This window comes from Bactrocera tryoni, chromosome 1, assembly GCF_016617805.1.
Source record: "Bactrocera tryoni isolate S06 chromosome 1, CSIRO_BtryS06_freeze2, whole genome shotgun sequence".
Classification (NCBI taxonomy): domain Eukaryota; kingdom Metazoa; phylum Arthropoda; class Insecta; order Diptera; family Tephritidae; genus Bactrocera; species Bactrocera tryoni.
Window position 1 is genome coordinate 37,907,070 of NC_052499.1, and position 27,456 is coordinate 37,934,525.

The 27,456-nt window shown below is 35.0% G+C and overlaps 2 protein-coding genes across 2 annotated transcripts in view; both read right to left on the reverse strand.

The window, feature by feature from the left end:
* LOC120768318 (cGMP-specific 3',5'-cyclic phosphodiesterase) overlaps positions 1 to 11,042 on the reverse strand; it is a 96,865-nt gene extending 85,823 nt beyond the window's left edge. Inside the window, exon 1 of the mRNA XM_040094961.1 lies at positions 10,023 to 11,042. The gene's annotated coding sequence lies outside the window, so the exon portion shown is untranslated. The remainder of the gene's footprint in view (positions 1 to 10,022) is intronic.
* A 4,222-nt stretch (positions 11,043 to 15,264) lies between these two features.
* On the reverse strand, positions 15,265 to 19,123 carry LOC120766870. The gene is made up of 4 exons (XM_040092601.1): positions 18,936 to 19,123; positions 18,809 to 18,853; positions 18,652 to 18,740; positions 15,265 to 15,655 (listed from the first exon to the last, which is right to left on the reverse strand). The coding sequence occupies exons 1-4, from the start codon at positions 19,002 to 19,004 to the stop codon at positions 15,385 to 15,387; spliced, it is 474 nt and encodes a 157-aa protein (XP_039948535.1). The 5' UTR covers positions 19,005 to 19,123; the 3' UTR covers positions 15,265 to 15,384.
* Between the last annotated feature and the right edge of the window lie 8,333 nt (positions 19,124 to 27,456).

Here is a 27,456-nt window from a genome sequence, read left to right on the forward strand (position 1 = left end):
ATGTGTCAGACCAAAACCTATGTATATTTCCGTGCAATGTCACGCAAAAATATAATTGCAACCCTGTTTTAGCTGTCATTTTACATAAAGACATATTACGTCGTTGAATTGTTGAGGAAGGTAAGTTTTAAATAGATTTTATAATTTTTATTTAAATTATAAAGATTTGTTAGTTTTTTTGTTAAAAATGTATGCAGAAGGTAAATTGACCGAATCAGCCGTTCATATATCACTAGATTCTGCAATGGGTGCTCCCGTGCTCTTGTATATTTCGGTACAGTATTTTTGCAATCTGCAATCTTGCAAGAGCAAGAGAATACCCCTATTGTGCATGCAAATTAGTTTTGGGTGAGAATTGTGCTTGCACTATTTGCAAATATTTCTATTTTTCCTGTGTAATTTTATGGTGTCAAACAAAAACAAAGAGACATATTTTTTTTTATTTTAGTTTTAATTTGAATTATTTTTTTATTTATAAAACTAATTTTTTTTGTCCGATTGAGTTTAGATGAATCTCCAAGGACTTATGGTTGTCGCCGCAAGTACCTTTTTTGGAACTGGGTCAACACAAACAACTATAACTTTGGAAATTAATTTTTTTTTTTTGAAATTTTCGTGACTTCTAGTCAACACATTCTATAATAATGCCAAATTACTACTTTTCTAAACTAACACGATTTAATGGCAAAAAAAAATACTGAAAATTCTCATTTGTTCGTGCTTCTGACTAACCCTAACCCCTTAAACGAATTACGTTATGACCTGAACATCTTATTAACTAAACGGGCACGAGCGTGTACCATAAAAACAAGGTACTTAATGCAGTTCGTATTCGATTTTCTTTAATTATTTAATAATAGACATAGATATTTCCCCATAAATGCTTTAGTTTTGGGCATACTACAGCAACGAGTAGGCAGACACATGTGAGTTCTGGAGGGCCGGGCCCAGATGTGAACAAGGATAAATCAAGAAATACTGCGTCTGCATAAATGCTTTTTCTTTTCTTTAACACCAGGATTAACTCTTTACGTACATACATATGAGCATTCACTACGTAATTTTGAACGTCGTGGCCACAATTATTGCATAAGAGTGGCGCGTCTTATCATATGATTAAGCAATACCACTGATCTGGAAGTACACATGTGATTGAGGTAAGCGAGAGTCACACATGATTGGTGCAACGCTTGCTTACTTACGCATACTTGCGAGTGTTACTTAAACTTACTTTTCCTTTTTCTTGGTTGCAGGAGGCTCCCTAAACCTTTCTTTATTTCAATTAATTTGGGGACGCGTTGATAACATAGATAGGTATATTCATTTGCTCACATAAAAGAGTGTCGCTAATGAAGGGGAGCATATTAAATCGGCTTAAAGAGTTGGGAGGACATCATAAAGGTGTTTCCTCAATGCTACAGACATTTGGGCTTACAAAAATTTAGCTGAATGGAAACTTTTATAAGCACATACGTAAATATGTATTCAGTTTGATTTCCACTTTTTTATTTTCAAGGTTATACAACCTTTTAGAATCGCATCAACTGTTTACGACTGCGACTACAGTTTTTCTAAGCCACACGTTTTCGCCATTCAACTAACACACACGTGCAACCAATATGCTCTTAGCATTGAAGATATAATAACATCAACTTGGGCACTTCACAAGTTTTAATAACATAGCCAGATAAATAAGAGCATTCATTCCCCGGTGCGTGTGGTTACGTAAATAGTTTGTTCTTTGTAAGCAAATAAATTGGCTTCGAAATTTTAAAAGTGCACACGCGATGGGCGTTACAAACTGCAATGATAGTAGGGAACCTCCACTTGATGAAGTTTTCACGGGGAAAAACTAAGGTTCAATAACAATCCCTTAATCATTATCTACACTTTAGAAAAAATCGTTATTTATGACAAGTTTTAACGTAATGACAATAAAGGTTTTAGGTTCTCCTAACTTCATTCCATAGAATAACTTCAACATGTAGAGGTGACGGTGAGATCCCTTAATGCCTTCCAAAAACAATAACTTCCAGACTGCAGTGCTAACTGAAAAATGGGAAAAATTTCTAAGTAATCACCAAAAACCAGATAAGCGCAGCTGATTTTTAGGCATTTAGGCTTTCAGTATTCATTTCTAAGAAATGCAAATGACAAATCAAAGTTAAACAGGGCTTGTAGATTTGTGAGAAAACCTGTTTGGGCGAGAATGGATTTAATAGATTAAGTTTAAAATAACAACAAATGGTACCCATAAGTGTCTGTGGCCCGAAAAAGCCTTATAAATACCGGCCAGTATTATCTTCCCAAAAAATCTGCTAGTTGGATGCTGCTCGACTGAGCCAGCAGTATCCAATAGGTCGAATAGTCAAGGCTACTGTATCACTATTTGGCAATGCGTATGGTTACTGACCTCGGCATGTACACGTATTACAACCAATTAAAAAAGCCATAAATTCGGTTTGGAAAATTATTTTTATTCATTTTAAAGTACAAAATGTGTGAAGATAGTCATAAATTCAGGACCAATACACTTTTGCTCGATATGACCACCTTTTGTCTTAACTATGGCCTTGAGACGATCAAAAAACGAATCGCAAGCTGCCCGAATGTGACTTGCCGGTATTTTGGCCCACTCACGGACAATGGCTTTCTTCAGCATCTCGAGACTGGTGTATTTTTTACTTCGGACCTTGCTCTTCAAAATAGCCTAGAGAGAATAATCCATTGGATTCGCATCTGGTGAATTCGAGAGCCATTGTGTGGTCGTAATGAAGTTCGGAACGTTGTTTTTCAGCCATTCTTCGTTCACTCGCGCTTTGTGAGACGGTGCTGAGTCTTGTTGAAACGTCCATGGTTTGCAACCGAAATGTTTGTTTGCCCACGGCTTCAAAGCAGCCTCCAGAATACTTTCCCGATAATATGTCGCATTTACTTTGATGCTAGGCTCGATGCAAACAATTGGAGAGCGCCCATCTGCGGTGACAGCGACCCAAACCATTATTTGTGGCGGTTGCTGCCACCTGGTGGCCAACCGATGACTTAGATTCTCGTATGAACGGTCGGTCAAATAAACCCTATCGTTTTGAGAGTTTACATATGGCTCAATAGGAAAAATTTTTTCGTCAGAAAACACAATGTTCGGCATTTGACCGCTTTCGGCCAAGCGAAGCAACTACTTCGCTCTCTCAAGTCTTACTTGCTGCTGCTTCGGTGTGAGATCATGGGCCTTTTGGAACTTGTAAGGCTTGACCTTGAGCTCATTATCAATATGCGTCGGATGCTGCGGTCGGATACTTTCACTACTTTAGCCATTTGATTGGCACTACGTCGTGGATTTCGCTCAAGTCGCTTCTTCACTTTCCGAACCATCTCACGTGACGTTGCAGTCTTTTGATGACCACCTTCATGACCTTTTTTCTATGCTACCAGTATCATTGTAACGAGTGATGGTGCGATAAACAAAAACTTTATTCACATTAAGGTGTTTGAGCTCACGAACAATTGCTGGCTGTGATTTTCCAGCTAAATATAAAGCAATCACACTATTGCGTTTGAATTCCATCGCCGATCACTTTTTTTGCGTTCACTTTTGGCAAAACGCTTTTGTACACTTATGAACAATACTCTGAGCTGTCATTCAGCAAATTTATAAATACAGCCGGACCCTGTACTAAATTGCTGTGAATTATATACATCAACTGCTCCATATGAAAAATATTGACATTTTAAAGAATCTGAAACTTATTTATTAACTATCAATAAAAACGGTATATACTACATAGCTTTAAAAGAAAATACATAATCAATAACATGATACTTATAAGAGTTAAAAGCTTCAGTTGTCAGTATTCCATTCACTTTGAGTACCTCTATTTCAATTACTTGCGACATAACAACAACATCCTTTCTGGAAATTTATTATTTTAATTTTTACCGGTAGTTTTTTACTGAAAATAAATCTGATAACGTTAATACTCTTATGACCACAAGCCAACAATTAAGGTATTAAGCAATTCCACAATTTAGCACCGTTGACTTTTGTGGCAACGGTTTTTAAGAGTGTAATGAACACTTTTTGCTTTTCACACATTTTCATAAATTCATAAATACTATTTTCATTACACTAATTGTTGCGTCTCTCCACAGCGCACAATCCGCTTTCACCAAGGCTTGACGGCCACAATAGTGTGTTGAAAGAGTATGAATGGGGATGTGTGGGACATGAGTTCTGTTGTTAACCGAATTATTTCAATTTCAAAAGAATTCTACAAAATATGGCGACGAATTAGGTATTGTCCTCTATTATATTTGCACAAAAGTGCCAGAATTAAAAGTTGCTTTCGAACAAAGGAATTTATAATGAAAAGCTTACAAGATGCGGAATTACCTAAAATAATGTTGTCGAATCGAAATCAAAATTTATTCCTAAAGGACAGAGACGATAAAGAGGCAATAGTTTAAATTATTCTTGCTTATTGTACTAGTAAAGATTAAAAGTTGCGATGGTTTATTGATTATTTTCGAGGACTTTTTCTCTCGTGTAGAGAAAGACTCTAATAGTGTTATACAACTAATTTGACTTTCATCTTAAAGGCCATGTTGTTACCTGCATTACATTAATTTTACTAAGTTATAAGCAAAGGCTCCAAGTCCTTCAAAAACAATAAAGTTAACTTTTGAATAATACCCTTCACAGTTGTATTTCTTATTGCAACGATACAATATTTAACTAAATATCAAATCGTCCACTTTGTTGACATAAACAAGCTACAAGCCCAATGAATTTTACTTAAATAGAAATAAGATCTTTTATGAAGACCACTATCTTGATATGAATCCTTCAGTTTGTATAGAAGTTAAATGTATAGTGGTCTTATCTGAACCATTTTGGAGTTAGTAACATGGTTTTAGACAAAAATTCAATCCGAATTTCGTGTCTAGTCACATGAAAATTGGTTTGTATGAGAGTCATACCCTACAGCAGTGAAATATCAACGGTTCCGAGAAATGGGCAATTTCTTGTAGAGGAAATGGCGTCTGCAAACTTTTAGACCGATATCACAAAAAATGTAGATCCAGTTTGCGTATATACAGACGGACAGTCAGGCGGACATGACTTAATCGACTCAACTATTCAACCTACTCACTTTTATACTTGCTTAATATTATCTCTAAAGTTTCTTCGGGTTTTAAAAAATCGTGACAAACTTAACCCTGTTCAGGATATAAAAGGAATTACCCACATGGGACAAATCGGTAAAACTTTCCTACTTTTCTTTCTTCGAATACTCATATGTATCTATATCTCTTAAAAGTTTTTCAGTTTGGTTCCCCAACAATTTGAAATCTTTGGAGCATTTTGTGTATAAAAAAATAGAACACCGGATGCTACGTATAACTCTGTGCTCTCCTAGTGGTGGCATACCAAAATGCTAAACTGTAACTATCAGACAAACAAAAGTGAGCAGCAAAACATAAAAGGTGAAAAACGGAAACATGAAACCAAGTTCCGTAACGTTAAGATGGCGAGCGAAGAAAGCGATGAGAAAGAGAAATCATGAAATTTGCGCTTTAAAATGCTAAGTAGCAAGGACATAAGTGCTCAGGATAACGTTAATGGAGCAATGGAGCCCGGGTATTTTATTGTTACAAAATAAAGAAGCAAAATAATAGTAATGCCAGGTGATAAGGGAGTACGTGCGAGGGAGTGGGAAGTGTTACGAAATCTTTTGAAAGTTAATTACATCAGCCGAGTTGCGACGAAATTTAGGAGTTTACGATTTTATTGTCATTTCCCTCGACATTTGTGCAGGTATGTTTTTTTGTAGTTATTTGTTGTTCTGCAAGAACTAAAATTGCAAGAAACATTTTGAACGTGGGAGTACATAGCCATAAAAAAGTTGTGATACAAATTCCCTCCGCTTCAGATGGCAAACGCGTTGTTACGAAATCTTACAGCAAAGATACAAGTAACAACGAAAGAATGGGTTAACCTCGCCACAGAAATCGAAAACTTACTCCATTTTACCAATTCAAATCGGAGAGATAATATGTTTTGACTCAACTCAAAAAGTTCTGTTTTCAAAGGATTGCTTTCAGCTCCAGGTTTAAATATTATTGAATGAAGTTCTAAAATCCAAGTCTCTCACTCTCTTTGTTTGTAATAATGGAAAACTAATTTATTTATTACAAGATGGAAACCAAATTGTGCAAAAACACGTGCTTAATATACATATGTTATCAAAAATACAATTATTCCTTCGAAGCGCGGCAACTGAAATAACTGAGCAAAAGTGGTCTCGTCGACTCAAAATTCTTGTATCATGTTTAAGGTTCCAACTAAAATGCCGATGATATGATCTGAGAAGAGCGTCCACAGGGCAGCTAAAAAATAATTGATTTCGAAATTGCCTTCTAAAAATATTTCTGAAAGAGAGTTTATATCAAACTTTTTGTTTTATATAAGTACTAGCAATTACACCATCTTTTCATGGTGCCAGCATTCACCTTCATGTTATTTTACTAATGGAATTTCAGAATTTCGATTATTAAAATCGGTATGTATATACAATATCGGTATATTTTCTCCTACAATGCCATTTTTTCTTCGAATCGCTCAAAAAGAGATATAAGTTTTCATTCTCACGAATAATTTCGAACTATATTAGGAACAAAACTCTCGCATTATTGCATCGTGGAGGCCGACCAAAAAAAAAACTGATAAAAAACGGGCAGCACAATTGGGCGAGAAGTAAAAAAGTTTCCATTTAAAAGCTCTACGCAATTGGTAAATGAGCTTGGATTACCAATCTGCTCAAGAACGGTCGGTCGTCACCTGAATGACGCTGATTTACGCTGTTACCGACCAGCGAAGTAACCGCTGAATAACAGACGCAACCGACTAAGACGATTGCAGTTCGTTAAAAATTATATAGAATGGCTGCGAAGCAGGTGAAAAATTGTTCTTTTCAGTGATGAGTCCAAATATAATTTGATAGGAAATGATTACATGTGTACGAACGTAACACACATCCAACGATAAAAACGTCTTAAAAATTCATAATGTCCAAAAACAGTCAAACATAGTGGCTATGTAATGGTCTGGTGATACTTTTCTGTTCTGGTTTGGTGCCGCTTTATTGTATTAATAGTACCATGGTTCGGTACGACTCCACAGACATTAGAAATCAATAATATTACCACATGCTGAATGGGAAATGCCACTTAAGTGGATCTTCCAACAGGACACCGACCCGAAGCACACGACAAAGGTCTTCAAATCATGGTTCCAAACGAATAAAGTGCATGTAATGGAGTAGCTCCCACATTCCTCAGACCTCAAAATAAGAAATTGTAAAAAAGAGCGATCGCAATAATGCAAATGCTGGCAAATGGTGTTCAGTTTTTCCACAGCGACCTGGAGGCATGGAGAAATATAGTCTAAACTATAGAGGATAACTTTAAAGCTGAAAGTGTTTTCATTAATTTATAGAAAAATTTCGTATAATAATTTAAAGTAATTGGCAAAGTTGTATAGAATTATCCATAGAACATTTTACACATGCTTGATTTTGAGGAAAAAAAATCGACCGCTCCAATACACATACATATATACTTGTATATGTATAGAAGATATATTGTTAAACTTAAAAGCTCTTCTTAAAACTTACCAGATTATAGCTTATTAGTCTTGCGTGATTAATATTTAAATTGTAGATAGCCCTCATTAGAGCTGGGATTAAGAATAGCATCCCCCGATTTCGGAGATACAGTGGGTATCAATGGAAAGTTGACGTTCTCCAGATCACGAAAATATATATACATATATATGTATAGTTGCCGCTGACTTATAGTTTTTAAGGTATTTGCATTAAAAAATTCACTACTTTTTACTTAATAATTTGTATATTGTGAATAGGTTTTTCACTTATGTTATGCACTTTTCATTTATTAACACTTCACTCTAACGTTTCTGTATATTATTTTGTTTATATTTTTTAGCAATAAAGCTTTAATTGAATAATTTTATTTCTGTTAAATTCTGTGCATTTTCACAATTACAACAGGGTTGCATACTAGCAAATAAATGGTATTGCCATATGTGCTTATTTTTCAACGAAAGAAAATAAGGAATAACTTTATACCCCAAAAATACCTGAAAAATTGTTTATATAAAAAATATTTTGTAATTAAATAAAAACAAAAACAAATTCAAGGTTTATACGTATGCTTTGTTGCTTGTAAAAGCTTGACAAATGGATCTTCACGTTTTTTTGGATAGTTTTACCCCAGTGTGCGTGTGTGTCCCGTCTGTGGCGACAAAGGGATTTTCGGGATCACTGTGATTGACCTTTCAGTGCTCATGGCCAGGCAATTATATGGTATTTCTCGGGACACACTTCCAACCTTAAGTCCTCGCTCCCATCTTCTACCATACCCAGTAGTCAGTGTCCTTCAACTCTTCTACCTGAAATATGAGAAAATAAGTGAGTACGTAAAAGTTTTTATATGTATATATATGTAAGTGTTATTACCTTTGTTATACTTCCGTTTTCCAAATGTGCTTTCGTCTGTCTGGACAATTTTTCTATTTGGAACAAGACAACGCCTTCCCGACAATAACTATATCAATCACAAATGGTAGCTATTGATAAAATTGCTTTGAAACTACACTTCCGTTTGGCACCAATGCGAAGCGTAAGCGAACATAAGGTAAAATATTTGTGGCAATGGCATTTTCGCATTCTCGAACCAGGTACCTTTAGCCCTTGATATAGCAGCCAGCGAACGGCAATTACCTTTACGGCATCTAAACGAGCCCGCCGTATTGTTCCCCGCTAGAGTTGGGATCATGAACGTTTTAAGTGTACGACACAATTTTCAGCTTAAAATTAAGCCCTTTTCTTCCCCAAATGCAATGCACTTCTCCCTTGTGCTAAACGTTTCCACAACTCTAGTGATGTTCCACATATTCTTAAGTTCTGCAATGGTGAGAACATTCGTTGTTTTTCTACGTACACCGCGGCTGGTGGAAGGGTTCATCGAAATCTACAGAGAATATTTAATTAAAAATTTAGAAATATTTGATAACATACCTGATCGATTTGCACACATTTTATTATTTTTTTATTTTTAATAAAAAAAAAACAAATTAATTGAAATGAAAAAAATTTAAAATCACTGACCGAACACTTGCTTATTTGCTTCGCCAAATTTAAAAGTAAAAGCGAAACAAAAAAAGAAACAGTACTTAGTTTGAAAATTAACAGTACAATTGTTGCTAGAATTATTCCCGTTAAAGAAAATGAAGTGTTAGAAAGGGAGTTATGCCCTTAACGGTATAAAAAATTGCAATAGATTTTTGCGTTTTCCATTTATGTATTTGGGGTATAAAGTTTTTCCTTATTGCTCTTTCGTTGACAAATAGGCATATAAGGCAATACCATTTATTTTCTAGTATGCAACCCTTCTGTTATTGTGCAAATGCACAGAATTTAACTAAAACAAAATTATTCAATTAAAGCTTTATATATTTATATATATATAATATATAAAACAAAATTAATATACAGAAAGGTTATAGTGAAGTGTTAATAAGTGACAGTGAAAAACTCATTCACAATATACGAATTATTAAGTTAAAAGTAGTGAATTTTTTAATGCAAATATCTTAAAACTATAAGTCAGCGGCAACTATATATATATATATATACATATATATATATTCGTGATCTGGAGAACCACCTTTCCATTGATACCCATTTATCCCCGAAATCGGGGGATGCTATTCTAAAATTTATCATATAGCAAACATCTAACTTAAGTAGACACCAAAATTGGCCTTAATCTTTTTCACATCTTTTTAAACCAATACAATTGTCTCTTTACTGAAATAACAAATCTTCCATACAACCAAACTTCTTTAAACTTTACCTTAAAAATGCATTATTTTAATAAAGATATCGGCTGAAGAATTTGATGAGATTTTATCTGATTACACTTATTCATATGGAAATTACCTTTTACATTACACATCATCCAATCATTAAGAAATATTAGTTTTTTATACTTCTAAAAGTTCTAACACAAAATTAAAGGAGACTTAGACCGAATTTGTAAGTGGACTTTCTAAAACATTTTTAAATTGCTAAAGCTTGTGCGATTAGTTTTTGTTGTGCTCACTTTTTTGTATGTTCCGTTTATGCTCTGCAGCAAAAGAATCCACTGTTTATTTTCGCACCGATTTCATTTGTTTTGTTTAAAGCACTTGCTCCTGTTTCGACACGTTAGCGTTTACACTTCTTCATTTATTTATTTATTTAGCTTTATGCTGTCAACATTGGCTTATGGACACACACACATACACACAAACAAACGTACATGTGGGGGGGTGTGAGTAGGGGCTGTTGACAAGCGCTGCACTTGTTATGCTTAATAGTATTATTACTTGTTTTCGTTTTGTTTTACATTTTTAATTTTGTTTCACTTTGCGCTGATAACGCGTGCAATGTGTTTTTCGCCTTTTGTTGTTGCCCTGCTCTTTTTGTTTTGCTCATTTACTCTCGCAGTCAGCCAGCCAGTGCGACGAACACTCACTCAATTCACCAGAGCAGTAGTCCGTCTGTCTGTGTGCGGTTTGTCTGTCGGTCTATCTGTCAGCCAACAAGCTACTATTAAGTCTGGTAATCGGTCATCCACTTACACAGTGCGTAAGTCTGTCGTTTATACACAAAGCATTCTCATTAGCTTTTTGCTCACTTTTCATATGTTGTGTGCAGCGAGAAAAAAATATACATCGCTGCAGCACAGATTCTGCAAAAAAGTTTTCAACCCAAATTATTTACAAATTATTTTATTCACAAATTAGACAGTAATGCACTAATCATTAGCACTCATTCTGCACTTTTATTATATTTAAGCAAACACTTCTCTATTGGGTTTTAGTTAACTTCTATATTTTGATTATGCAAAGATTTTCTCTGTAAAATGTTCACCGGCGGCCATTCCACATCCGCTGCTCAATTTCCGGTGCACAACATTTTCAGGCGACGGCAACTTTTACACTGAACTTGCTCGCTCACGGCCATTACGTTCTGCTTGTGTTTGTGTTGTTTCAGCCTTACCTTCTTTTTCAGCGACTTTTTTATACTTTTTGTGCTCAATAGGCGCTCGTGAGCTCCACCGTGAGTTAGAATTATGCGTGCGCCCTAATACATATTAATATGTACGCTTTAAGGCGCTCAAACACTTGTATTGCCTTGCTCTCTTACAATGCTGTGGGCTCGTAGAGCTATGCATACCAGGGGTGCGCGTTTGTGGCATTGCCATTGCATCGCTTGGGGAATCTATGGGATTACTGGCTTTGACAACAGTAATATGCAAGAGCGTTATTAGCTACTACGGCAATTTAACGGATTCGAGCTTATTCGTGAATATTAGGAAAGAGTTTTTTGATCCAAATCAAAGATATTATAACGTAAGCAAAAAATAAAGATATAGGTAGCTATTTATTTGGTATAATACTGGATCAGTTTTTATTTTAACAAATTATTATACTTCAAATATTCGAAAAATAAATTATAAATGCTAATTGCGAAAGCTCTGGCAACCTGGTTACTATCAACAACTCAATTAACACCCCTTTACTTACTGTTCAGACTCGTACTCAGAGAGATACATGTGCCGGCATACACATGCACATTCTCACAACTGTATTCCAAACATTGATGAATGTTCTTCGTGAAATCAGCTGATTTTACGGCAGTGGCGCATTTTAATTAAAATTATGTGTCGTAAAAATAGATTTAGAATGCCACAAAATTAACTTGATTTTACTCCGAAAACAAAGATTTTAATTAAAATTCTAAAAGTATACTTATGGGTATCTGTAAGGGATAATCCGCTATATAGCTTCCAAAAAACTTAACTTTAATAATACATACTGGGAGTAAGGAAAAGTGAATTAAATCTCTTTCTTTTTAACTTTATTAATAGACCAGGGTGGAGGTTTGAAAAGCAAAAAAAAAAAAAACATACATATTACTGTCAAACTTATTGAAAGAGAATTTTAAAACAACAAAACTGAAAGAAATGTAATTTACGTACGATCTGTGGACGGAAGAGGAAGCGGGTACGGTCAAACTTACTGAAAAAGAAATGTTAAACAATAAAAATAAAAAAAAAATATAATTTACGTTTATTTTCGATCCGTGGACGGGAGAGGGAGGGGAGAGACACGCTTGAACTTTTAAAGGCTTAAAACGGTTTATCTCCATTTCAGGCAAAAGTACGGTTTCTATAGAAAAAAGGTGATATGGAACTTTCCAGTATTCATCGAGATAAAACTTTGTGCGAATAGTGCGAAATAGTGCCTCTTAAGTCTGCCACCTTTTGGCTAAAAATTGTCCAAATCGGGCAAAAATTATTCAATCCCCCAGATACCGAATATGTGGATAAAAGGGCCAATTGCGAACTTTTTATAGAAATGTTGGTCAATCTATTAAAAAGGTTTTCGAAGTACCGATGGATTTTGTACCGTACATATGGCAAACATGTGAGTTATTTCAATATAATTGAGAGAGTGTATTTTCCAAATAACGGTTTATCGGTTTTTAATCTGGACCCCATACATCTAATAACCCTTATACAACTCAAGGTATTTGCCTAGTTTTGATCATTGCTAGTTGTAATAGTATAAAATTTTCGGTTACACTCGAACTTAGGCCTTCCTTACTCCCTTAATATAAAGTTTTACCAACACCTGAAGGTAGTTAGCCGGCTTTGATCTTTGCAAATTGATATATGGAGTTTACGAAAAGCTTACAACATAGACTTTATTAGCGAAGTGGAGTTTAATTTTCTTGAAATCATTAAGTAGCTCTCAATCTTATCGTTTGAGGGTCGTACGAAATATAAACCTTAATTTACCAAATTGGTAACAGATGTATGTACATATGTATGTACGAACTCTTGAAGCTTTTTAAATGATTTTTTGAAACTTTCAAAAATTAATAATATTTGGAACATAAATTTGGTGCAATCATTATAAAATTTAAAAAATATGTGGTTAAAAAAATTAAATTTGAAATTCTCGGTTTCATGATTTTTACTAATATTTAATTCTACTTAAACTGCTCATATTTAACAAACTCTACTAGTTACTGTTAGACTTCAGAAATCCCACGAACATCCCACTTTTTTTACACACATACATATGTACATATGTATGTACATATTGCTTTCTAAAAAATACCAAATGATGTTAGTATTATGTAAACATTCTCTCTGACTCTTAAGTACTTGCTGTCCTATGTCCAATCGCTTCCAATAACAAAAAATTACTTGGATATCTTTTGATAACAACTACAACTGTAACAATTCCAACAAGAAATGAGTAACAACAATTGTTTGCAAACGAAGTCGCTCCAATTAAGAGCAAGCGTGAACTGCTCTCATGAGAGATGACAAACACATTCCTACGTGCGTAGATAAGTTACGTACACACATATGTATGTATATGAGAACGCACATCCAATTGTTTGTTTGTTTGCTTGTGCGGCGATTTGTTTACGAGCTCCATTATTACTAGTTAAATATGGGGGAAGGTCATCAGCATGTGCGCCCAAAACACGTTTACTGCTCACTATTTGCCAATGTATGTACACATAAGTGGGAGTGTAGGAGCGAGCTTTTCTTAGTCTGTATTTCACCCATCCACTGACGTTCACAATGAACCTAAGTCAAACCCGTTTTTATTTTCAGAATAAAAAGCTCAACAGAGTATGCGACAAAAGCTAGTGGTTGATGCTAATGATAAAAGTTCTTTAAAATTCAAAGGGTGTGTGAAATTTTCTGCTCGTCATTATAGCCTTTTCGCACAGCCAAATTAATTCAGTACTTTTTGATTACTAGTGAGAAACCAGTATTTGCCTTTCGGACAGCCGGGTACTCGATCAACGAACAGCTGTTATATTGTTTTGTGTTCTTTATTTTGTATTTTTTCTAATGCTTAAAATTCATCAGCTGATTGCTATCTTATCAAAGCACACAACCAAATTCACAGCATGGACAACAACCGCCAGAGTTAAAACACGGCCAAATTTACAGTATGAACAATAACTCGAAGACCTGCACTCCAGTTTCAACTCGATTTCAATTCGATTACGAGCTAATGTAATAAAATAAGATTTTTAATTTGTATCGTAAATAGTTCTAGATTAGCGAGTCAATCGAACAAAGGCAGGTGAAATTATCATTTAACTCCTGTGCGAAAAGGCGATTAGACCAGTAAAGTTTGTATCTTCTATTGAAGCCATTTCAAAAGCTTTACCTAAATTCATAAGTAATCTAGCGGCTAAGAAAACATATAGAGATATCGGTATAGAACATTTATAGTAGACATTTTTTAGTTCAATTATATAGTATATCTCGTATTTATGGTACTCATTTTCAAATACGTGCATATCACAAATTTGTTGAGGTGACTAGTATCAATACAGGCCAAACCTAATTCGTTGTGCATGGTACTCGGTCTGCCCTATTTCAGTCAAACACACCAAGTTCTGTAGCACCGACAAGTTTAGCTTTTTAGCTGAACGGAGCTGCCGCTTTTGCATGTGACTTCTTACCGAGGGAGGTTCCCCCGCATATAATCCCTACCGTCTGACTGCAGATTGGGCGTCGGTCGATACCATTGTCGTCATCACCACTGCTCAGCATTTTCCTAGATCAATCCAGTGTGCTAGCATTCTTCTCAGGTTTTAGCTAACCATTTTCGCCCTCGTAGTATTCCAAGATCTTCGCAACCACGGGATATTCTGATCTCCTTTTCTTACCTGTAATCTGGCAATAATTGATAGATATTCGATTTTCTTTAGTTTTACTGTCTAAGTATATATTGGAGGCAATTTTACAGCCATAGTAATCAGCTATCGGCAGCTTATTTTATATTGGAACGGATGAAGTCAAAGACACCTAAATATGAAAAGAGGTGGCAAGTTCAAACAATTTCAGAAAAAACACCGGCTTAAGTGAAAACTTTATAAATCGCTAAATTCACTATTTTACTACATCTAAATCATTGAAAGTAAGTAAGTAATTGTAAGTTTCTTTCTCACATAGAAACATCTGACCTACTGAATTTGTTATAATATCTAATACTAGTTCAAAAAGGCAATAGACAATGTTTAAATTTCACAATTCAATACTTTAATGTATTTATAACTCTTAAAAAATTTGGCATTAATAAATAGAGTAGAATAATATTTGAATAACCTGCTTTTAATATATTCATAATACTGCTTTAATAATAACTGCAAACTTATTTTCTAACATACAAAGTGGTGAGTAAGTAGTTTTTTTGTTACTCTGTCTGTGTCGTTTTTATGCCGTTTTCTCATCTCCGGTTTCTTCGTGTGATCTTGTTTGCTCCTCGCCATCCTCGCAAACGGTTAAGTCTTCGAGCTTTAGGAGTGGTCGAGGAGTTACGGGTAAAAATGTATTACACACCGTACTTATAGTCTCGCAAGCATTTGGATTATGCACAACAATGAAAACACAATTTTGTATCACATCACCAGGAGTATTGTCCACGTAGTGGAAGACAATGTGAAATTCTTCAGTGCCTCCGGATGATATGCGCTTACCACGAACCCTGCAAAGATAATAAATATCACACAAGTAACTTCAAGAGTTCAATTGAGGCAAAAATGATGTATTCAGTGAAGGCTAAGGGCCTCTACAATATAACCTCGTCATATTTGTTTGCACTTTTGTTGTTTCTTCCAGGCTTAAGAGGCTTAAAATGAAATCGGCTTCAGAATGCGGAAATGTGTTCATAATTACGAAATGGAAACTTTCAATTCCAGAAAAAGTGTTAAAAAGTATACTATACTTTAACTAAAACGCGTTCTACATAATGTATGTTTTTTGTTGCTTTTATAATTTTTTGCGAGAGATTTGCACGACCATTATTCAAATGTAATATCTCTTGATTTATATTAAAGGCCATTAACGTAGACTTAATTATAGTACTATATTTTACTTCGTGTCAGCTAAAGTTATATTAAAAACACCCTGAAATGTGATGTAAACTCGGTCGAAGAACTTCATAGGAAAGTGAAACTTTCAAATGGAGTTTAAATGTGTGTTGTATGAAAAGTAGGCGTGGCTATAGTCTAATTTCACCAATTTTTACACCATAACATAAGGGTGTAAAGGGAGATGTCACGCAAGAAATTTGGTTTAAATTGATCGGGCGGTAAACGATTTGACCTAAAAGTAGGCGGTGCCACCCCCATAGTCCAATTTTGACGTCGGCCCCTTTATTTCGGAAGCCTGTAGCACATTTTGTTATAAACTTATCAGGTTTCAGTAGTTTTTTAAAGTACCGTTATATGGGAAGTCAGCGCGGTTATAATCTGATTTCATCAATTTTCACACTGACTTTAGGAGTTCTTATAATATTTGAGCAGGGTAAATTAGCTGGTTTTAGCTTTAGTGGAGATACATATGTATATTAAACTTATTAGAGGGCGGGACCACGCCCACTGTTTTTTAGTTGTTTGCATACAGGTGCCCCTGCCCTGCGATCCCATGTGCCAACTTACAGTTCTTTATCTTAATTTGGTGCTTAATTATAGTACTTTGTACGTTTCCGGTTAATGGGGTTTTATGGGCGTGGCAGTGGTCCGATTACGCCCATTTACGAGTCTTTAGTTTTTTTTTTCCAAGAAACGCGCATACCATGTTCATCAAGAGATCTCAATTCTGCTCTAGTTACAACTTGCACGGACGGACAGACAGACAGTCCCTTGAATTTCAACTCGTTCGTCATCCTGATCATTTATATATAATATATATAACCCTATATCTATCTCGATTGGTTTCGGGTGATACTACATGCAACCATTAGGTGAACAGAACTTCTATTGCAACATGTTGCAAGAGTATAACAAGAGGCAATAAACTCATCAATTAAATTAAATGTCACAAATGGAGCTCATTTGGTGTTCTGACTTTTAACAGTTAGCTTGCATTAAAATTAATATATCTCGTAAATCTTTAAACTTTTACCTAAAAGCAAACGTTTCATCTCTCATTTTAATAAATTCGCCGCAAATATAGTTAAATGAGTAAAGGTCAATTTTACAACTTCTTGAAAACATTTCGTACTGGTTGTTACAGGAAAAAATTTATAAAAACCACAAACAAAAAAATGCATAGCAGATTCAAGCCCATCGGAAAGGAAACATAAAATTACAAACATTATAAGAGGTTGGGAAAAGAAAGGAGATAGGCGTGGTTGATTTTTCTGTGAGTTAAAAACGCTTTATCGCGATTTCCGTCCACTTCTCATAGTATAACGGTACTGTTAAAAACTACTAAAAGTGCGATAAATGAAAAACTAAATAACGGGTGATCCAAGTAGAGATACTTTTTTGATAGCTGTTTTTTGACGGATCACGCATGCGTCGGTTCAAGCTGTCACGTTATTTTTCAGCGGTTACATCCGAAATGGTACTGGAATGAAGCTGATTGACTTTACTTCATATGATTGGTGATGTTATGTGAGGTACCATAACTTCCATGCACATATATAATATATGAATATATGTATATGTATATATATATATATATCAAATTGAAAGGTGAATTTTTTCCATTTCATCTCCTTCAAAGAAATCCCCTCCCGCTACAATACACTTATGCCAATGAATTTTCCACTCATCATAGCACTTAGAAAAATCGATTCCAATGTTAATCCAATTATTTTTTTGCATTAAATTATTTTCAACTCTGATTACATGTAAATATAATTTGATTGCTGTACACTTTGTTACTTTCAACACCTCATTCATAAACTCGTAAAACATACTCACTTATGCAAAGGAAAATCGAAATAGGAGGATTTACATATTTCAATGCATATACATATATACTATATCTTTATATATATAAATATTACGTGTCACGTTGACTCCTAAACTATTTACCCAATTTTAATAAAATTGAGCACAGTGTGTCCAGTTCGAAACAACTTAGAAGATAGGATAGCAAAAACCATTCATAAATAAAAATATAGTGAAAGCTCTATTACATGGACGCTCTATTAAGCGGACAATTCTATTAACTGGACAGAAAGGCTTGTAACCAGACATTGAGAAAGTAGCCATAAATGAAACTTATTTGTATGAACATATTCAAAATTAAACCTCAAGTACAATCCCTTGGATTCCTATACCGACAAATACGGTCGCCTTTAATCGTAAATAAAGTTTTTAATGTATTGAATAGTTTATTATATGAATAATAGTATAAACTGTATAACACAGCAACGCGTGGCCAGATCCACTAGTATTATATGTATATATAGTATATTTTATATCGTATATGCAAAATCAAGTGTCATAATTTTCACAAGTTTATTGGGAAGGAAAAAATTATATGAAATGAAATCTACTCATATTAAATCAAATTTTGTATATTGGTTATACCTCAAAGCAGACGCTTAAGGTTTTGTCTGTAGGTTTAATATGATGAAGTGAATCGTAGTCAATAGAAAAATTTATTTCGAATTTAGCTTTTGGGCGACGTTATACTTTTGGTATCGAATCATGTGCATTTGTTACAATGTTGGTTTCTACTTACGCCAATGGCTCACCGGTGATTTTCATGCCAACCTCTTCATATTTGCTCAACACATAATCCAGAATTTCTTTGGCATCCTCCTCTTCCAACTTAAAGTTACATAAAACAATTAGTTCATTATAGTTTCTATTCAATTAAACCACAAAACAAAACTCACATTCGTTAGACAAGTCGGTGGTTCCGTCGCCAAACACAGACCACGCTACGAAAACAAACGATGATTGCATTTTCTTTAAACATGAATTCACAAACTAAAAAAATTAGATCAAGTTCATTATACTCACAACATTTATGACATAAAAATTTAATAACAGAAATTGTACACACACGAAATGCAAACAAATTTTGCACATTTTATTTCAGTACTGATGAATTTGTATTTGAGAGTTCTTTCTGCTTCAGGCCAATAATTCCAACTAATGTTACACCCACTCGAAATTCAGCAAATGTTTTTTATTCAACGGTGATGTGAGAAGAACCAGTTGAGTTATTGTTGACGTGATTGTTTCGAACACTTTTTTGCTGTTGTAATGCTAATTTATTGTATGTATTCTAATTTTATTACACGCTACGGTCCACATTGTAGGCAATAAGTGAAAAACCTGTTGAAATTATATGCGATTTTAATGGAGATCTTTTAAATGATCTAATATATAAGCGAATATGTATATTTACATTTTTAATTAAATGTTTATAGCAGATATTCCGATTCGAATCTAATTAACAAATAAGTAAAGTAGTGAAAAGTACAATGCAACGCTGATATTAATATTTCTATAATTAATTAAACCGAAAAAGAACTTAATAATTCAAGAAGTTTTAATAGAAATACAGATTTCGGGTTTTTAAACTCTCCGTGATTAGTAAATGTGACAACAAAATATTTAAATTGATTGAGGAAGTCATAAATGGGTAAAGAAAATTGTAGAACTTTATTTTATGATATGTGAAAGTAATGGAACAGAATGGATAACATTGGACATTAGTTTGACTTTTGACATGACTTGGATCACAGCAACCGTTCGCTTCCCGCAAGTACCTCAAAAAATGAAAGTCTGTAGCAATTTTCCATTAGGATACTGAATGAAAATTGTTTGCGATTGTAAAAGATAAACAAGATTTTTTAATAACGTGTAGGTACGTCTTTGGAATTGCAATTTTAAAACTGTTGTATACCTATAAATAGATAATAGAGCGCCCCAATTTTCCATAGCACAAATTTTGAGAGTATGTTTTACTATCAACCATTTTTATTGCAGTTTCTCTACTCAGTATATTGCTAAAAAATTGTTTTTGCAATACTGTAGTATTTCTTTACATTTGTTTGTCACATTTTGACACAAACAAAACTTACTTAAGACTAATCAGTAAATTTAAAAGAATCTTATTTAATATACCATTATAATAACAAGAAACGCCATATAGAAAGAAATCATTGGCTTCACATGTCTAGGATGTTTTTGATAGTCTATTGACAGACATTTTCACTACTTTGTATGCTCGCAAAATTTCTTGTGCTCATTCCTCCGTTCCACCAACTGCTCAGCTCAATAAGAAATCAAATTCTTTCTAACGATGTACTCTCATTTCAAATAGAATAGTTTGGAGCAATTCCTTCATCGGCGTAATATTTTCGAATGCTTCTGGTTCTCATCCTCAGGGATAATGCTTTGTTTCATACTCTCTTCATCATTAACATCGTGTGATAACGCCAGGCTAGCCACCTGACATGCAACCGAGATAAGATTTAATCCACAAATTAGCAATAAATTTAAAACTGGCATTTCTTAGTTTCGAATAAGACTGAAACAGTTTGTTTAACTCTCCAGACATTTTATACCAACATACCGTCATTTTCGTAGCTGAAAGCTGTTTAAACAATACATACATATTTGCCTTCCAGCCAAATATTCCACTTTTAGCGTCCTTTTGAATAATTTTGGTGCTGAGTTCACTGTTTGACTGAGTTTAATGTTTGTCCAAGTGTACAGCGCTCACACACCGTTAGCAGTTAGAAGTATTAACTCAGCTTTGGAAAGAGTGAGTTTAGCTTAAACGTAATACAAGTGTTGTGGTCTCGAAGCCAATTGTAGCGTACTCAAACGTTAATGATGATTTGCGAAAAAGTTAAATCATAACTTTTCTCGCATGCAAAAAACATCACAATTCTTTTGCACAAGGGCGGAGTTATGAGGGATTAAAAATAACTGTTTTAACTTTTTATTCCAGTAAATCTAATTTATTTTAGATAGTTATTTATTCGGATAAAATTTTGAAATGAACTTAATTATCATCGATTTAATTATTTACAGTAATGTATATGGCATACATGGAAAATAAAATCGATGGTATAAACTAGAAATGTCTATATACCTTAGGGTGCTTCAAAAAAAAATTTTTAATTTTTTTCAACTCTTACCCTCTTAATTGTTAGTGATTGACAAAACGAAAATCCTCCCTCAAGCCAGGCGCTGTAGCTTAACTCTTAGGAGTCGCTTTTTTTATACCCTGAACAGGGTATATTAAGTTTGTCACGAAGTTTGTAACACCCAAAAGGAAGCGTCGGAGACCCTATAAAGTATATATATAAATGATCAGTACGTTGAGCAGAGTCGATTTAGCCATGTCCGTCTGTCTGTCCGTCCGTCTGTCTGTATATATATGAACTAGTTCCTCAGTTTTTAAGTTATTATTTTGTAATTTTGTAAACGTAATTTTCTCTTCAAGAAGCTGCTCATTTGTCGGAACTGCCGATATCGGATCACTATAACATATAGCTGCCTTACAAACTAAACGATCGGAATCAAGTTATTGTATGGAAAACTTTGACATTTCACAATGTATCTTCACGAAATTTGGTATAGATTATTTTCTAAGACAACAATGTAATCTCTGAAGAAATTGTTCAGATGGGTTAACTATAGCATATAACTGCCATACAAACTGAACGATCGGAATCTAGTGCTGGTATGGAAAACTTTCACATTTCAAAATGTATCTTCACGAAATTTGGTATAGATTATTTTCTAAGACAACAATGTAATCTCCGAAGAAATTGTTCAGATCGGTTAACTATGGCATATAGCTACCATACAAACTGAACGATCGGAATCTAGTGCTGGTATGGAAAACTTTTGCATTTGACGTGGTATCTTCACGAAATTTGGTATGGATTACTGCTTAAGGTAACAATATAATCTCCAAAAAAATTGTTCAGAACGAATTACTATAGCATATAGCTTCCATACAAACTGAACATGTAGTTACTAAGAGAAATGCACCTGTGAAGGGTATTTAGCTTCGGTGCAACCAAAGTTAACGTTTTTTCTTGTTTTAGGATCAATTAATTTAACATAGGAATTCTGTGTTTTTCATTCAAACTAAAATTTCACCAATTAATTTTCGTTTCTCAAAAATAACCATCACTAACCCAGAAAGTTGGCTTTTCAATACCTATTATGTAAAATATCTACCACCACGCTGTGAAAACAACAACAGAACATACGGTAACATTTTCCGCAAACCCCCTCGTACTTTTGACCAGTTCCACTATGTGCTTGATTTTATAATATCCGTTATGAGTTTTGACACGGTACTGGATATATGTATACATAAGTTTAATTGCCCCTACAAAATTTTTCTACGTCGATTTTATTCCAAATGTTCCAATAATGCTGCATACTTGAGATATATGTATACCGTGCACGTAGACGGCATGACATTGCCACTTGACCATTGTGCCCTTCGACGCTTTGGATTCGGTTAATCTTCATTCTAATGACAGCCTCTAACCGAAACTATTTAGATGACTGGTATTTTTCATTGACTAAAGATAAAACGAGAATTTCACCGAGCATATGTTCCAACCCAATACTGGTGTTATTTTCACATTTTTTGTACAAGAAAATACACGGGTTATATCAGAACCGAACTGAATTAAAGCCGAAGAATTAGACATTGCTTAATTTCTAACTTTTTGATTAGACACTGGAGGTAAACGAAATCTCTCATTATGAGTTGAATTCGAGAGCATTCAATCTTTCTTCATGGATTAGATTTGATTGATTTAACACCAATCGAGATATATAAATAATTGGGATTAAATTTCAGATGTATGTCTGTCCGTCCGTCCACTGAAAATATTCCGACGGCCTTTATCCTTGGAAATTGCGATGGTATAAAATGTTCGGATATGCGTGAACTTAACCTAGCCTTCCTTGTTTAGATTTAGATTATAATAAATAGTTATGAATCATAATATCCGCAATTTCATATTTTAAATACAGTGCGTTCAAAAAATTTAGTATTAGTTTTACAAAGTGTAAGTAACCTTTATTGGGAAAAATTTTGTAATTATACAAAATATATTGTTTTGTTATATCTGACGTTAACACAATTCTTACTCCAACCTAAGTATGTTGGAGTAGACGAATAAATCTTTTGTTGACTTTAGTGTTTTCTTGAAACACAAGCGCTATGTTTTCATAATATTTGGTTTTTCATTCAAGCCTAGACATTCTCTAATGGATTGGCGTCTAGTGACTGTTATGGCTAATCTATTGTAACAATATGGTTCTCGCATTTCCATAGAGTGCAGAGTCTGCTCCTATGTTTCGGATTATTGTCTGCTTGCAGTATCCAATCATACAGTAGTTATTTTTGTCATGAAACATTTCAGCTGCTTTCAGTAAATCCGTTTTTAAATATATGTATCTCTATCATTCTAAGAGCCTGCAGGTGTTGTGTGAAGCATCTCAAAACACGAAATCAATGAGCAGAGAAGATTTGATAACAGTACTGCTGCGTTTGATACCAGATCTGTGAAGTCTGTTCCGTATTGTATTTAGGGATATGTCTAATCAATTTTTAAGCATTTTTTTAGTTTCTCTAAGGCTGACCAGTGGTTTCTTCTCAAAGAAGTCAATAGCTTTATCAGCGTTTTAGCTTTAAGCTGTCACGTGATTCCTCCTTCTTCCTAGCTTGTCATATACTTTTGCAGTTTCTTCATAAAGGTCAAGCCACCTCTTTACAAATGTAAAATTCATATTTAAATGCTTTGGAATGTTTTTTTAGAAGTTTTTTGGAAAAAATCCCCAATCGCAAATGAAGGACTTGAAGAATTTATTGCTTCATCTATTTTTAACCATAGCATGGTTCCTAACCTTATAATTCCGATTTACACTATCTTTATTCTTCTTTATTGGCATAGACACCGCTTACACGATTATAGCCGAGTTAACAACAGCGCACCAATCATTTCTTTTTTTCGCAACGTGGCGCCAATTGGAGATTCCAAGCGAAGCCAGGTCCTTCTCCACCTGATCTCTCCAACAGAGAGCTGGTACTGCGTCGAATACTTTCAGAGCTGAATTGTTTTTGTCCATATGCACGACATGATCAAGCCAGCGCAGCCGCTGTCTCTAAATTCGCTGAATTCGTGATATTCGCCGGGGCCAACGCGCAAATGACCATAAATCTTTCGCAGAACCTTTTTCTCGAAAACTCGTAACGTCGACTCATCAGATGTTGTTTTCGTCCATGCCTCTGCACCATAAAGCAGGACGGGAATAATGAGAGACTTATAGAGTTTTATTTTGTTCGTCGAGAGAGGACTTTACTTCTTAATTGCCTACTCAGTCCGAAGTAGCACCTGTTGGCAAGAGCAATCCTGCGTTGGATTTCCAGGCTGACATTGTTGGTAGTGTTTACGCTGGTTTCTGGATAGCCGAAATTATCTACAACTTCAAAGTTCAAAGACTGTCAACAGTGACGTGAGAACCAAGACGCGAGTGCGACCACTGTTTGTTTGATGACAGGACATACTATATCGTTTTGCCCTCGTTCACTGCCAGACCCATTTTCTGTGCTTCCTTGTCCAGCCTGGAGAAAGCAGAACTAACGGCGCGGGTGTTGAGGCCGATGATATCAATATCATCGGCATACGCCGGCAGCTGTACACTCTTATAGAAGATGGTACCTTCTCTATTTAGTCCTGCACCTCGAACTATTTTCTCCAGAAGCAGGTTGAAGAAGTCGCACGATAGGGAGTCGCCTTGTCTGAAACCTCGTTTGGTATCGAACGGCTCGGAGAGGTCCTTCCCGATCCTGCGTTTTTTGCTTCGATTCTTCTTTCACGGGTCTTTTCCAAAATTTGGCGCATGGTGAATATCTGGTCGGTTGTTGATTTTCCAGGTCTAAACCCACACTGATAAGGTCCAATCAGTTTGTTGAGGGTGAACTTTAATATTTCACACAATACGCTCAATAGACCCTTATATGCTTGATGTTTAGGAGACGGTAGTTGGCGCAGATTATTGTCGTAATCCTTAGCACATTTGTAGGGGTCGGCATCAAAAGAAGGATCTCTCATCCGAGGCTGTTTTCTTCTTTTCATTGGTAGTGTTTTTTATGTGGCGGGTCCCAAACCCAGCGCACAACCTTGTGGAGAGAATGTTTTACCTTCTCACTTTAGCTCGCCTTCAAACGTATGTTTTCTGGCTACCCAGAGGATACTTGGTCAAAGAACAGAGGTCGTGTGCTGCTTGAGCCATTTGTAAAAGAATCGTTTCTGGCCACTCCCAAGTGAATAGCAATCAGAGAACTTTCCTCACTTACTTGAACTTCTACACATGGCTCCATCCTCCGATCTGCCCGATCGTTTTGTTATTAAACAGGTAAAATATCCATAAGTTTATTGCCTTTCATGCGGTAATAAAAGATGGTTTCAATAAGAGATATATTGTCGGTGTGTTCAAAAACTAACTTGAATATTCTTATGTAAAAACTACAATTTGATTTACAAGGTATTTCTTGCTAAATAAATAAATACTTTTCACTTAACACTGTCAATATGAAGTACCATTTGCTTCCTATGGTATCTACCGTTTGCTTCCAGATTTATCAGACCTCTCGCTGTCACCTCCCTTCTGGGCACCTCCTTCCTCATCACTGTCATCCTTATTGCCATTGTTCCCGCCATCGCAATCATCGTTCTCATCATCATCATCGTCCTCATCATCATTTTCGATGTTGTCGTCATTTTTGGAATCCGCATGGTTTATGTACTTAAAACTCTGCACCGAATCCTTAGCATCATTCATCATAGGGCCATAATCGTCAATAGCGCCATCCACGAGCATGACCTGGCAAATCGACACCAGAATCAAAAATCCACAGATTAAATGCAAACGTATGATGAGCATTTTCAGCTTTTGCCAAGTTCTCGTATGTAAGTAGAATCTTTCAAGGCCGCTGGCGTAAAACTGTAGCAAAGTATACCGTTTTCTGTACATTTATACCATTTGTTTGCGTGTTTGCAGCGTACAACTGTTAATTTATACAGGTGCATTAATATCAACCCGAATGTAAGATTCCCAAATATTTGATTGAAAATTCTTTCAGCAGTCTTTAGAAAACAAATATTTGAAAAATACAATAAATTTTGCGAGGTAAAAAATATTCACGTAAACACTTGGCACACATCACTATATTGTGTAAACAATTCGTAAATGTTCGGAATCGGACCAAAAAACGGTTTTACTCGTATTGAAATACAACCTAAAAACTGTTCAGTTATTCAATAACTGTTCAAGTGTCCCACACATGGTTACTGAGTAAGGCGCATGTGCGATTTACAAATTCTGAAAAGTGGTCGTGCCTTGTCCTCTGCCAAGTTTAATGAACTTCGTAATTTCTGTAAATTTCGCAGGAAGATTGTGTCTGATGGTTTCCTCCTCGACGTTTAATTGAGAAACATCGCGTAACCACGCTTACCTCCCACGAAACGGTCCTAAACTATTTAGAGTACGATACTTAGCTGAGTAAAAACGCAACAAACAAAAATCTTTTGTTGTGTTTTAATTAAGTATAATCTATCAGGATTACAAGAATATTTAATGTCACACATCTTCTTCTAAATGTTTCAATTAGAGATTCCAAGTGTAATCATGTTCTTTTCCACCTAGGCTATCCAACGGAGTACCCCCGGCGGGTACTGCGTCGAATACTTTCAGAGTTGGAGTGTTTTTATCCATTAGTACGTGTCTTTTAATTCGCTGCATTATGTCAATGTCATCATCGTTCCATCGACTGCGGTATTCGCCGTTGTCATAACTCTTCGTCGATTGATCACATCTTGTCATCGTCCATGCCTTTACACCATATAGCAGGACGGATATAATGAGGGATATATCATTCTGTCTTTGTTCGTTGAGAGAAGGCTTAACTTCTCAATTGCTTACTCAGTATTCCACAAATTTACCTGTTTATTAATGCACAATTCTACTGAACCTAGTTAACCAAGTTTTGTAAGAACATTGTGTATTAAGTATTGTCTGCTCAGCTAATTCATTATAATTAAAGGCGACACATCAATTGCCTTGACACCGTTTACTCTCTGGTAAATTTTTACAGCTTATCTATAAACGTATTTGCTTATTCTAATCTGATCATTTCATGCATTCTTCAATGAAAGTCGGCCTACACCATTTCTTTCCCTATGACTCTATTCCATTTATACCGGGCATTAAGAAGACTATCAATAAAATTTTATGAAAAGGTTTTGATTGACATGTGGTTATTTGGCGTCTGAAATATGTGAAATCGATCTTTTGAATTTTCGAGTGCCATAAGCCCGATATAACGATTTTCATTCCTATCATTGACCTTTTGCCTTATATTTCAGATTTTACTGATGTAATCTTAAACTTTATTCTTAAATCTTTAACAAATGACTAATTAGTAGCAGACTAACCAAAATTGCACACAAATTTTCGATTTTCGGTTGAACCCGATTTAACGTCACCC

Coding starts and splice junctions, on each gene's coding strand:
- LOC120766870 (XM_040092601.1), bottom strand. CDS start 19,004: ATGTGCAAAATTTGTTTGCATTTCGTGTGTGTACAATTTCTGTTATTA. Junction 18,854..18,935: donor ATTTTTATGTCATAAATGTT/GTGAGTATAATG, acceptor TTGTTTTCGTAG/CGTGGTCTGTGTTTGGCGAC. Junction 18,741..18,808: donor CACCGACTTGTCTAACGAAT/GTGAGTTTTGTT, acceptor TGTAACTTTAAG/TTGGAAGAGGAGGATGCCAA.